This window comes from Argiope bruennichi, chromosome 8, assembly GCF_947563725.1.
Source record: "Argiope bruennichi chromosome 8, qqArgBrue1.1, whole genome shotgun sequence".
Lineage (NCBI taxonomy): Eukaryota > Metazoa > Arthropoda > Arachnida > Araneae > Araneidae > Argiope > Argiope bruennichi.
This window is the reverse complement of record NC_079158.1, coordinates 80,621,063-80,636,051: the sequence shown is the minus strand read 5'-3', so window position 1 is coordinate 80,636,051 and position 14,989 is coordinate 80,621,063. Positions and strand designations below refer to the sequence as shown.

Here is a 14,989-nt window from a genome sequence, read left to right as displayed (position 1 = left end):
AGAACAGATGTGTTTATTATTTTTAATAAATTTTAAATTATTATTATCTTATCTTAAAATAATTTCAACTGTATTATTAATATTATGAACTGTAGGAAAAACAAATGAAAAGTAAAACCTAAACGTAACGGAACGTTAAAGTAAAACGTAAAATTTTTGTTAGCAAATTTCTTCATTATGTTTAATTGCAAAAAAAAAAAAAAAAAAAAAAAATAAGGTCTTTGAAATAGTTATATGGAATTTCCGAACAAGATTAAAAACCTTAAATGATTTACTTGTAATTTTTCACAATTAAGATCAAACTTTCAAAATGCAAGCCGAAAATTTATATTATATATATATATATATATATATATATATATATATATATATATATATATATATATATATATATATATATATATATATATATATATATATATATATATATATATATATATATATATATATATATATATATATATATATATATATATATAGGTTTACATTAAATAAATCATAAGACAAAAATAATGCACCTACATTTTGAATTTTTTTTTGATAAATATTATTATTATTTTGCCTATCTAACTTTCATCTCGGATCTGATTTTTAGATTCTAAATGAATAATAATTCTTTAACTATCTCTTTTTTGATAAAATGAATAGATAAAGGAATTTTTGAAATGTTAGCCAATAATTTTTTAAAAATTTATTTTTGAATTATTCTGAAAATTTGCATTTAAAAACAAATTATCCTAACTAGGGCTTTCTTTCGCATTTTTATTTTATTCAATATGCTTGGTAAATACATTTTAGATGCCGATTAACTAAAATTGCGTTTGAATATTCTCAAACAAAATTACAGAAAAAAAAATTGATACAAATTAATTAAAGCGTAGACTTTTAAACTTTCATTGCAATCTGAAGAACCCTCATTTTAAAAAAAATCTAATGTGTTATTATTGTATCTTGCAAATATTTTTTTTTCTCCATAAACTTAAAAAAAAGTCAATATGAATACGTTCATAGTGATTTTAGATCATTAAAAATATTATTGACTAATGTATTCAAAACATTTGGTCAAACAGGAAAGCTGAAAGATTTTACATTTGAGAGAAAAATATTCTAGAAACTAGTGTCTTGTATTTGCATTTTTTGAAGGAAAAAAAAAAACTCCTTTATTTCTGTAAAGCCACTATTTCCTTTTTTAGCATTACTGTTTCAATCAAAATAACTTACCTACAACTTTTAAATTTCCCCAACCTATACTGACAACTTTCTCTTTTGTCAGCATGTTGGTTACTTGACATCTGTATCGACGATTTCCATCCAATTGTTCAACAGATGCAACATGTAGTGTTCCTGTGCTAAACGCTTGATACTTTGAGCCACTGTAGCCTATAAATAAAAAAATAAAGTATTAGCTTAACCTCACTCTTCAGATTCTAAAGAAAGGAAGGAGAATCTTCATGTCTAAATTTTAATTTCAAAAAAGAAAAAAATTCAAATATTAGCTTTTTCTATATATGTCTGTCTTTAACTTGCATTGGTAATTTTTTAAAATTTTATTCAAAAAAATGTTTATTAAAAAGTGTATAAAAAGATTTACAACGAGACCTTTTAAAAAATACTTGCAAAATATATTGAAGAAATAATATTAAATAGTGCCCTCTCTCTAGCCTTTAACCATTTCGGACAAAAAATAACAGATAAGCTACTTATAACTCCATTTTTGCTCTTTAAGACAAGAATGAAGCTTATGTTCTATGAAAAGGTAAGGTTAGTCAAAATGTGTTCTTCTTATACCACATTTTCGTTTTAAAATGAGATTGATTTTTCTTGCAAAACAATCTGAAATATTTCTACACTATAAAGCAGTTCATTTGAGATATGTTATTCGAGATACCTTTCTTGTAAATCAGTAAATCTTAAATTATTTATATTTATTAAAATTTGAAATTATCGCTTGAAATTCAGAAAAGTACTTGTTTATATTATTTAACTATCTCTAGCATAATGTTGTCTTCAAATAATTCATCCTTTCCTTAATTTAGATATTCAGTAAGAGAAGCATTCATTCTAAATGGCTTTATAAATTGCTCTTATTGCATACATCAAAATGATTGCTAACTAATTTAAAGTTCCTTGTGCTTTACATTTTATTTGCCCTTTTGTATATTACATAAAATAAAAATGGCATGCATAAAAAATGTGTCTATTCAAATGATGAATGAGTAAGATATGTATTACACTGTGACAAAATTCATTTAATTAAGTAGATACAAATTAAAGAAATATACCCTTTGCTCATGTTTTCTCAGTTTATCATTAAAATCTACTCCATTAATTTAAAATACAACAAATATATTAAAATGGACAAATAAACGTCTTTTCAAAGTAAAATATCAAATTAATGGAATACGTGTAGGAAATGAAAATTGAGTAATGATCTATGATCTAATCTAATATTTAGTACTCATATTTGGCTTATAATAAAATATCAATCTGTTTAGAAAATAATTTGTATATTTGAAAGATAAATTGGATTCTGATACTTCTGACTTTTTAATTTGGTTGTTTAAAGGAGAAAAAAACTTTCAAATAAAATTTTAAAATTAATTTAATTTTTGCAGATATAATTTTCTGGGAGGAGAGGAGAGATTTTTTCATTATTATTTTTTAAAAATAAATTTGTGGGGAAAAAATATCTTGCTTTTTAACTATGCACAAATATATGAGGTATACGTATGAAATGAAAATTGAGGAATAATCTATGTCAAAATCAGATTTCGTTTATAATAAAATATCAAGTGGATTGGAAAATAATTAGAGCAATTTAAAAATAAATTGGACTCTGATTCTTCTAAATTATTCATCTATCCAATTAGTATTTATTACTATTAACGTAAAAGAAACATATCGTACAAATGCAATTTTAAAATTAATTTAATTTTTACTGATTTAATTTTTCTTTTTGGGAGGAGAGGAGGGAGTTTGCCGTATGATTTTTTTTTACATAAATTTGTAGAAAAAAAGAGAATGTATTGGTTTTCAAATATTATACAATTATACGCAAATATGTGATCTCAATTATTACATTCTCTCTACAAAGTCATGCATTATATAAAATGTATAGTACCATTTCATGAAAGATAAGATAAGCAATTTATGTATGGTACATAATTAGTACATTCTACTAAGAAATCTAGTTAATATAAATTATTTAAATGTAAAACGGTATTAATTTTCAATTTTTAAATAAAATTTAAAATAAATTTAATTTTTACCGCTTTAACTTTATTTTTGAAGAGAAAAGGTGGGACTTTTCAGTATGTTTTTTTTTTTTTCATATAAATATGTAGAAAAAAGAATGTATTTATTTTGAACTATTCAACAATTTTTCTCAAATATGTGGGCTTATAATGTTTGCATTTACTGCACAAAGATAATCATTATATATAATGTATAGCTCTATTTCATAAGAGATAAGAAAAGCAGTTTATATATGATATATAATTGACATATCCTATTGAAAAATCTAGCAAATTGAAAAGGGGGATAAGGGCAGCTTTCACTTAATGCCTTATTTTCCTGTCCTTCACTTCTCAATTCTATCACTAAAATAAGCGAAATCTAACCAGATATTTCAAGAGAGAAAAATAAAATACAAAAAAAAAAGATAAAAGACTGTCCCATTACTCAAAAGAACGGAATTCGGAAATGCGATACAGTGCAGAGGCGATCCTTTGAACAGGCAGACAGGAGATTTATCGAATTGCTTCCAAGAGGTTAGATTACCTTTTTGCTCAGATTTTGTTTTATTTTTTCCATCCACTGCCTCCTATTGATCTATTGTTGAAAGAATCCAGCAGAAAAGAAACCCAAAAGCGTGGCTTTTTAAAAGGGGAAAGGAGAGCAACATCAGGATATGCAACAGGATGCCTTGCTCCCAATCATTCATTGGAGCTGACAGAGGTGAAATCTTTAAATATTTTAATGGACACCAAAATATATATATCATAGTATAACAATTTTGTATTTATTAGGATGACACGTTTTGTAATAATAATTATTAAATAAATCAAACAAAAATTATTACAATGAAGCAATTTAATTATTGAAAACTCCTTAAAATAAATCTAATAGAAACTTTACGTACTGATCTTCTAAATACCAACATTTTGAATATTAAATGAAAATTATATGTACCTCGTATCCAACTTCTAGATATCAAATAGAAATTTTAAAAAAAATGGTATAGTTACTTAAATTCTTTTAAACTAAATACACTGGATCCTTCATATATATGATTTCCAAGCGTTTCTTTCCCCAAAAATCTCGAGGAAAAAAAGGGGAGTCACCCATTTTAATCTGTTATCTATCACCCTATGTAAAGAATTAAAGGTACCATTTTAAATACAGTAAAGAGTACTAAAAATTACTGTACCTAAAAGCTTCATAAGGGATTGTCTAAATATTTAAAATTGTAAAAACTTTGAAATTTCTAAATGGAACACCCTTTTTTTAATCCCGAAAATTTATTTTTCATAGAAAAATTACCTGGGATACAAATTTCGGTGTATATACTATAATTACATTGGGAGATAAATGATATTTTTTTGTTAAGTGATCGTTTCCTTATTTAAAAAAGGGGGAATAAAAAAAGAGAGCTACCCATTTTTATTCTGCTATCGATCATCCTATGTGAAAAATAAAAGTATCATTTTAAAGGTAGTAATAAGTATTAAACGTTCCTGTATCTAAAGGTTTTATAGGGGGTTGTCTACATATTTAAGAATGTACAAACTCAGAAATTTCTAAATGACAATATCCTTTTTTATTCTCACCAATATATTTCCCATGAAAAAATTACCTGGAGAACAAACATTGGTTTATATACTAAGATTTCATCGGGAGATATCTCAAAAGTTTTGTTAAGGGGCCATTTCGAGAGTAAAATCTAGATATTCTCTTAATATTGGAAATACTATTTTTTAGTTTTTATTTTATTGACACTCTAAAAGCATCTCTAAAGTTACAATATTCATGTTAAAACTGTTATTTCATTCATGTTATTTTATAATAAGAGTGAAAATGTCGATACTTTTCCGCAAAGAAATAATTCAAAAACATTTGAGAGATTTTTATTTTTATTTATTTTTTTTTTTAATTTTAAATTGCACCTCAGCCTGAATCATTTTTACAATGAAAACACCAAAATGGTAAGTTTTGTTTTTTGGATAAAATAAAATCTAATATATTTAATAAATATATGCTATTTCGATAAATAAAATAGAATATATTCTTATTTTTCAAAAGAAATCATAATTTGAGTTTTAAAACTTATATCTTACCAATATAGAGACAAAAAAAGTGATTTATGTCCTTTTTTTTCTCTTCATTTCTTTATCAATAAGTACTATTTCTATCATCACTGCTAACTGCTCATAAATAGATATGAAAGGATACATCACTTTATTTAACGAGCATACAAAAAAGTAGTGTTTTTCAATCACTGCTATATGTACGTAACTTAATCTTGCAAGCCTTACCGGTAACTTAGTGTTCTCCATAAAAGCTTTTTAATTGCAAGACTTTATAAAATGATGGCATTTTGAAATTTTTGAATGTTCCCGTAATTGCTGCCTACGAATCTCTTTACATTTCGAAGGAGATTTTAATTTTAAATTCAGTTTAACTTTACATTTCTTATAGGAAGTATGCTCTATAAACAGAAATATTTCAATCTGATGAAGATATTTAAATTGATAATGGACGCCGAAACTTAAATTAAAAATATGGTGAAGTAAAAAAAAACGTGTGAAATTTACTAAAAATTGCGATTTTAATAGAATTGAAAATATTACATATTTATATATTTTTTTTAAATATAAATTCCTTTTATTGCTTAATTCTATTATATTCCCATTAATCATGTATGATTAATTAAATGTAATTATTTTAGGAAGAAAATGATGGAACATTTATATTATGTTTTTCTGATATGGAAATTTCTGTAGGTCATTTTTTCCAGGAATCTGCAAGTATAACATGCAGTGTTTAAATTACGTAAAGCAATACAATATGGTAGAAATACAAATAGATTATTTTTCTAAATCAAAAAAAAAAAAATTAAAGATAAAATAATTAATATATTTTAAAGAAAAATAGTTTACAGAAATTTTATGACTTATAGAAGAACATGGAAACATTTAAAAAGATGATATTTCATTTAGGGATTATTTGGAACATCCTATTTCCAAATGTACAAATATTTCGAAAAAATTTCAAACGATATCTTATGTTTTAAAACCTTGGAAGTGTGATTGATTAAAATAAACTCTTAGATTTAATTTCTTCTGTGTTTCATTGAATAAAAGAAAAAAAAAGAATGTCGAATATAGTCAAATCAGAATATAGTCGAATATAGCCAAAATTGTTCAGGAAATTTTCAGATTTGATAAATCATACATTGTTAAAATTATGTAGATTTTCACTTTATTACGAAACATTTTAACATTTTTATGAAATATCTTTATTATATCCAAAGTAACGTTTTAGTATCCTTTAGTTTGTCCTTCAGACAAAAGTGAGCTAAAATTCTAAAAATCTAAAATTCTAAATTTTTTTTTAATGACACTGTTCTTTCTAGTCACTATTTATTAAAGTAAATTCAGAATTTTTGACACTGTTCGGAATTTTAGGAATTTTTAATGCTCGAAATTTCCGGATTTTGTAATGCTCGTAATTTTTTAATAATGCACAGAAACTTTAAGAAAAATAAAGATATTTAATTTAGTATTAAAATTGTTTGATTGCAATTCTAGTAGACATCTTTGTTTTTTACAACTTTCCTAAAGCTATAAAATTATATGTTATCAAAAATGCTTCATATAAATAATAAAGGTCATTTAGGTAAAATATATTAAAATGATCATTAAACACTTCTCTTTATAATATCTCTCCGGAACGCACTAAATACATCGTAGAATTTTGGAAATAAAGCCTATTTTTTATTTCTCAATTAATTATTTGTTTACATAATTATTTATAGATAATTTTGGCAATTTAAAAATAGCTCTATCAACAGATCAATTTAGTTTTGTTTATGGAGAGAAAGAAGGACTTCTAAAACCTAAACTTAAAGTAAGGTAGAGTTATGGCAATAATTTTTTATCATTATTTTTCTGAAAGGTTTCGAAGAAGAAGAAGTTTCTGTGTTTCAAAGAAGTATGAGATGATTTGTCTCCACAAGGAAAAATTCATATATGTGTATACAACTTTTATATATCAATTACTTTTAACCCTTAACTGGGGTGGTGAAATTCTAGGACTTAACTAGGGAGGTGCGGTCAATGAAACTGCATTTCATATACACTCAAATTAAATTTTCTAATGAATGTATTAGTATGATAAACTGCCAATATATTTTGCAGATATTTTTATTGATATATATTTTATGTTTTTGTAATTTTTCAAAATATATTATCATTGAAAAAACTAAATGCTTTGAAACATACATCTTTTTCTCAAATTACATATTACAATAAAGAATATTCTTGAAAAAACATATTACTTTTTAAAAATCATATTTAATTTTACAGTATATGAAGGTATATAGAATACAATATAATGCAAAATTCAACAATTATATGAAAAATAACATAAAAAATAATGACAATGGGTAAAATTGACCCTTTTTTAATGGCTTGTGTGATTTTTATAGCACGGTTTTCTAGGGCATTTTAAATATTAGGTGAAGAACTAGTATAAAAATCAACCTATAAATTCTGTGTATATATATATATATATATATATATATATATCTTTTGGTATATTAATATACTTTATAAATTTTTCAAAATACATTATCACTAGAAAAATCAATTATGTTTGAACATACATATCAGAATCAGTTGAATACGAACTTTCATTGAAAAACTCTTCTGTACAATTATCTTTATAACTAAAATCACTTTCTGCTTCATAAAAGTGTATGGAGAACTGCTTCATAATAGGATCAGTAAAATTGAGGATGTTTCGGGGCCCAAGTTATAGTGCCATCTGCTAAGCCTTGTTTATCACTGGGACACTAACAGAGAGGTGCGGTATTAGAGACCGCGCTCGAAGAAATAACTGAATTATTTTAAAAAGCATCTGCTGAAATCGGTTAAAAAAGTGCACGTGTATTGAAGGACATAAAACAGGAAGCTACATTGTCTATCCATTCTTTCTTTCTTTTCTGAAAGACGAAAAATCTTTTATGAAAGACGATAGCTTTTTGCACACGTGTGTAAAAGTTTTTGTGATTTTTTTTAGTTGAAATTACCTCGTAAAGAAATTGCCACTTGCAAATGAAAAATAATAATAATGATAATAATAATTTATTGTTTTTTTTAATTTCCATGAATTTTAATAATTCTAATAAAGATTTGACTAAAAATAACATTAAAGTGATTAAATATGAGTAAATACGATTTAGTTCAGTGTTAAGAATTTCTAATGATTGATTTACAAAGATGGCTTTATTTCAAATTCACGCAATGTGAACTCAGAGCAGTGAATGTTTCCTGACAGTTCCATATACAGAAAAATACAATAACTGTAAATTGTCGATATCGTATTTACATCAGTTTATCAATTACAGATATTTTAACCAACTATTAAATTAGTTTTGAATGTGTTGATCTGTAAAATGAACCAAATAATTATATTGAACGTGCTACAAGAAACTAACGTAATTATTGAAAGCATTTCTATTTTTGTCTAAATTTATGCAAACAAAAAGTGATAAACTAACAGCAACATAATACAAATATTTTTACGATTATTCTTTTATATATATATGCATATGAATTCAAGAAGAAAATGTAAAGATACAAAGAATTGCTACTAGATAAAAATCTTTCTTTAGAATATTTGTACATGGAATTCATAAATATTGAATGGTATTGTATTCCTTCAAAAACTGAATTCTAAAGTGCAAAATATTATATAGTGCATACTGAGAACTTCCTACGCAGATATTACTGTAGAGAAGTTCTTCTTAGATTTACTTTTAGATATTTCGGGAATATAAGGAAGTTTCAGAATATATATGCATTGATCCGATCAATATAATGGTAGTGCTTTTTTTAACTAAATAATGCTTTACATTTATTCACTTTGTATTACTTCCAAATAAATAAATTTTCTTGTAAATATATAATCCATTGAATTTGTTTCAAATTTTCTGAAAGGTGAATCATAAGAGCAAATAAGCACTAGAAATATAAAAAAAAAAAATAAACTTCAGCCTGATTGCTTAATTCTATAATTCAGTTTTTTGATGAATATCTCGAATAAAATAAAATGGAAAACTTAAATTGACTTTTAGATACAGGCATGTATTTCAATACTCTTTGTTAAAATATTCTTTTTGGCAATAAATAGAAGCAGTTATGTAAAATATAAATTCACAACATATTCTTTTGCATTGAAAATTTTTTGAATTCATACTTCATACAAATATCAATTAAGTACTTTTATTTTCTCGATAAAGCCTATTATTAATAACTGCATTGCATTCGTGAAATTGAATCACTTTAAAAAAACGCAATTACATTAAGAAAACATTTCTTTTTCATATTTTAAGATAGAAGAGAGTATTTTCTTTGTAATTATCAGACGCAATAAAAGGTAATTTCCTTTTTAATTCACTATAATGGTTCGAAAAGATTATATCAATTTATGCAAGAAATCGTATGATAATAAGAAAGGAATATGAAGGAAAAAAAAACACTATAGTTTTATAACGTCAGTAAAAAAAAAAAAAAAAAAAACGTAATTTTTTTAATAAAATTTCCGTTTGTTTGAATGAAACTTAAATTCTTGAAATGTTGCGAATTCTCGGTTTTAAGGCAGTTCTCCGTTTCCAATATTTGTTTTTACAGAAAAAAAATCAAATTTTACCACAAATGCAAACAGAATTATGTGATTTTGAACATCATTATTTTAAGCCAATAAAAGATCGTCATGAGCAAGCGCTACTTCTTTATTGGTAGATATTCCTCTGCAAATTGAGATACTAATATTCGGAGATCTTATTTTTTGTAACAGGAACGCGAGACTTTTTTTTTAATTTAAAAATTTAATGTGATAAAATTAATTTACTAAATATGACTATATAAGATGTTATTATTGTATAATTTATTAATTTTTATTATTTAATTTATTATTTAATGTTTTTACAGTACAGAATTTAAAAAGGACATTTCTTCTGGACATTTGAATATTTTCTACAGGAAGGATGTGCCTATTTCAAACAGTTCAGAAACTTATTTATTGAACAAACATAAAGGAAATATCCAGCATAATTTATCTATTAGAGTCTGAGACTGAGATATAGATTGAATATGAATAACGGACCCTTCAAAGTTGTAGCAATTTTTTTACATAAAAACTTATTTTTCAATAAACTACCAAATAAAAATCAAATATCTCATCTTTATATGTATTTGCCGATGTGCACAAGTAATTATTAAATAGTTTTATGCATTCCTTTGATGGGAAAAAAAAACATTTTCCTGGAAAGTTCTTGAAGTGGAATGAAAGGTATAGTAAAATATAATTCGGAATGAATTACTGGACATCTACTTCAACATCTTCTTCAAAATGTCTACTTCAAAGCACTGTATTCATAAATATGTTTCTTAGCAAACATTCATGATATTGCATTTTGAGATCTAAAGTTTCCGGAAAGTGGCATTTTGCATAAAGTTGAAACTTTTGACCAGATGACGATTCATTCTTAAGGACGATGTGACATCAAAGACTTAAGCTCACTTTACGAAAAGATACTAATCCTTTCATGGAAAACTTTCGTCTCTCAGGACACTCAAAGTTATATTATTCAATTAAGTTTATTTGAGAATGGTGGAAGAATACAAACTAAATCCAATAAAATTTCATTAAAAAGAATTTTAAAGGAATCTTCAGTGCATATTTGGGCTTTTAGGAAAAATGGAATTACCAAATTCAGTTCATATATTTTGTGAATGATTAAGTTACGTTTATTTGAGAATGATGAAAGAATACAAATTTCATTAATAAGAATTTTAGAGTAACCCTCAGTGCCTTAATTTAGGCTTTCAGGAAAAATGGAATTACCAAATCGAGTTCATATGTTTTGTAAATAATTCAAACTCATTTATTTGAGAATGATGGAAGAATACAAAATATACACGAATAAAATTTCATTAAAATAACTTTAGAAGAACTTTCAGTGCATAAATTTGGGCTTTCAGGAAAAATGGAATTATCGATTCCAGTTCATAGGTTCTGTAAATGATTCAATTGCGTATATTTGAGAAAAATGAAATTATAAATCTAGTTGCAATTTATATGTTTTTTTAATCGGTTTCAGATGTTATTTCAAGAATAATATAAAACAATTTTGTTAGAAGATTATTAAGATATGCATATACAAATTATTGGATTTTAAAACATTTAATTAAAGTTTTTATAGAGGGATGCGGAAGGTTTTATGTTCCTTTCCAAGTCCAATTGGAATAACAGTTATTTTTTAGGATTTACCATAATTAGGGATAAATTTAAAAACGCATATGAAACATAGAACTATGAAATCTTTACTGGCAGCCACATTCTTTGCTAAGTTAAACTATAGAGAAAGTTGTTTCATTTCTCTACAACATTCAGATACGGTAAATACCTCCGAGTCAGTTATTAGTTCTCTTTTTGGCAGTTGTATGTGGCTTTTTTTACAAGATGTAGGTTGAGATATTAAATCACAGGTGTTATAATAGTTTTCGATTATAGATGCTTTCAATTATATACATGTATAGCAATTTCAAATATTCATCGAAGTTATTATAAAATTGACTCCATTAGAATTTATTAAGTATATATTTATGAATAAAATATACATACATTTGATGTTAAAATTGAGGATTATTTTTAACATAATTACATAAATTTATTTATTTAAATACTTTATTAGGGAAAATTTTTATTATTTTTCATTATCTCATGATTAAATATAGTTATATATTATCAATGCAAAATATTTAGAGTGACCTGTAATTTGAAAGAAAATCATATTTATACTACAAACATATTATATATATATATATATATATATAATGTAATGATATTTTAATTCTAATTCCAATTTAATTAATTTTCAAGATTTTATCTTAATTTTGCCCATAGTAACTTCATTCTAAAATATTCTCTTATTCCTTGATCTAATTCCCCTTTCGGTTTAATTAATCCCTTTGTAAACATAATGCGCCATTAGTACTACGTATCAAATGAAAGTGATACTTTCGCTGCTCTTGTCAGATGTCAACACATGCATTCCATCTGCGCGTGGCCGGGAATCCTATAAGATTAGTGATCATTTGTTTCGCGCTTCTTTCTTACTACTGCTTTTGTACCGCGCTGCGGCTGCTTGTAAATAATTTGCTTTCCCGAGATAGATATTAAAGAGAGAATAAAACGAAATTAAAAATACATCGTCTCGTCTATGTCTTCAAACCTGCACTCTGCTTCAACCAAAATAATGTTACATATTATATATATATATTTGAATTAAGGTTCAAAAGATATTTTGTAGTAATTTAAATTAAATTGAAAGTGCTTTAAAATTAAATAGTATTCAAAGAAAACGGAAAAAAAAATATTTGATTTTTTTTTAATTTATTTTTATTTCTTATCATAAAGTTAAAAAATAATTTCTAAAAATTTATTCCAGCTAAATCAGGGAGTAGAACTCTAACGAATGTCTGAATATCAAACGACTAGTCTCTCGACAAATATTCATCTTATTTTATTTCGGCATTTGAAGTTTCCGGATCAGAGCAGAGTACAGTTTACCACGAAGGAGTTGGAGCTTATGAGCAGATGACGATTCATTCTTAAAAGTAATGTGACATCAAAGACTTAAGCTCGCTTCACGAAACGAAGTTAATCCTTTTGGTTGAAAACTTTCATCTCCAAGGACACATAGATGTTAGATGATTTAATTATGTTTATTCGACGATGATGGATGAATGCAAACCACTTGCCATTAAAATTTCATTAAAGATAAGTGCGGTGGAAATTTCAGTGTATTACTTGTAACTTATCAAAAATAGAAAAATTAAATTGAGTTACAATCTATTCGCTTTATAAGAGAATTTTGGGAAATATTTCATAATGCATGACACAATTATGGCATTAGTTCCATGAAGGTCTTGATATTAAAGATAATATTAAAAAAAATGTATCGAATTTTAAGTTTCAGATAATTTATTGTAGAAGCAAATATTCTGCGCAGAATCTCGAAAGAATTTACAGTGATAATCTGAATACCATTTCCAATTTATTTTATAAATATCCCCATAAATTCTTTTGAATCATCCATATACTGTATATAACTGGTTATATACATATATTATAAAAAATATATATAATATATTTTGAATTATTTTTAGATATAAATTATTTTTATTTATTTTTTTGAATTTATTTTTTCCCCTAAAAATATAACAAAAATCTTTAGAATTGATGGCTGTTTAATTATGTAATTATTATCTTAACATAAAATAATAATCATAATATACTTTTTTTATAAAGAGAATATAAAGCTTGGGACAGTCATAAATTAGCTGTTTGGCTTATATTTATCATTGACCGACTTATTTGTTATCATGCCGATAATATCTATTTTAATTTCGATTAAATCACTTTTTTTGCATGATTCCGTCAACGAAATATTCTTAAGCAAGAAATTGTAAATAAATAAATAAAATAAGATAAAAACTGTAATATTTTAATGGACTAATCCTTGTTTTATTTTATTACTAGCCGCCTTTGGCAACCAGCCGGTTCGCCAATCTTAATGCACGTTAAAATTTTAATAATTGTTTTATGGAACTACCATTTTAATTGCTTCTTCATTAAGATATTTTAAAAGTTCAAATTTTAATAGTCATATAAACTTCAAATTTTAATAGTCACAAAAACTGAAGCCTTACTAGTTTGGTGGTGGGGAAATGAAAAGATTTTTTTGGCGAGAAAGATAGAATTTTAATTATTAATAAAAAACTAATTAAAATTTTTTAAAAAGGGACCACAGGTGCATATTCCCGATCGCCAAGGTATGCATGTGGCAAATTTGGTAGCTGTAGGTCGAACGGTCTGGCCTGTAGAGCGCCAACACATACACACATTGAGCTTTATATAAGTATAGATAAAACTGATATTCCAAAGAAATCAAGCTCCATCACACAATAGTGCTATCAAAAGCGTAGCTTTTCGGTTCATAATTTTAGTAATGTTCTAGAAGTTCAAACTTTATTTTTTTTATTTTTCATCTGAACTACACAAATGGAAAAATAGATTTAAAAAAAAAATCTTGTATATGATTAATAAAGGAAGCATTGCAATCATCAAAATTTTCAAAGTAGAGAGATTGATAAATCTTCACTTTTTTTTTTTTTTAATCTTTCTGAACACATTTCTAAGTCCGAAAAACACATCTTTTGGCTTTATATCTGTTTACCTATCAGTTAGACTGTCTGTCTATGGACCTGATTACTAAAAATATAATAAAATAAAGCATAAAGCCTGATAAATAAAGCATTGAACTAGACGATGGAAAGCTGGTATATTGAATTTAAACTACATTTGAAGTTTATCAAATTTAGGAAGAAATCCATTAAAAAAAAGTATGCTTCTGGCTGTTCGATTACGAGTGACCCCGACAACTACATACTGCAAACAGCTACGTAGTTAAAATTTGGTACATAGTTTATTTAAAATAAAACTCTCAAATTTTGACACAAAATCAAATAGTTGACCATTTTTAATTTGCACTGCATGATTGTAAAAGCAATAATTCACAAATGCAATGACTAAAATCAGTGAAATTATATATGTTATTACAACTACTGATTCGTGTCACATTTTGGTGTCAATTGGTTCGCAAAAATGCTCCCCAAAATAAATATTTTCTAGATAGATT

At 25.3% G+C, this 14,989-nt stretch overlaps 1 protein-coding gene across 5 annotated transcripts in view; it reads right to left on the bottom strand.

Moving 5' to 3' along the window:
* Nucleotides 1-14,989, bottom strand: part of LOC129981957 (cell adhesion molecule Dscam2-like) — a 545,016-nt gene that overhangs the window by 390,495 nt on the left and 139,532 nt on the right. For all 5 annotated transcript variants that reach the window (XR_008785388.1, XM_056093028.1, XM_056093030.1 and 2 more), the window contains one exon: nucleotides 1,222-1,380. Coding sequence is in view for 4 of the 5 variants with exons in the window: in XM_056093028.1 (XP_055949003.1) it covers nucleotides 1,222-1,380 (159 nt within the window). In the remaining variant the exon portion in view is untranslated. The remainder of the gene's footprint in view (nucleotides 1-1,221; nucleotides 1,381-14,989) is intronic.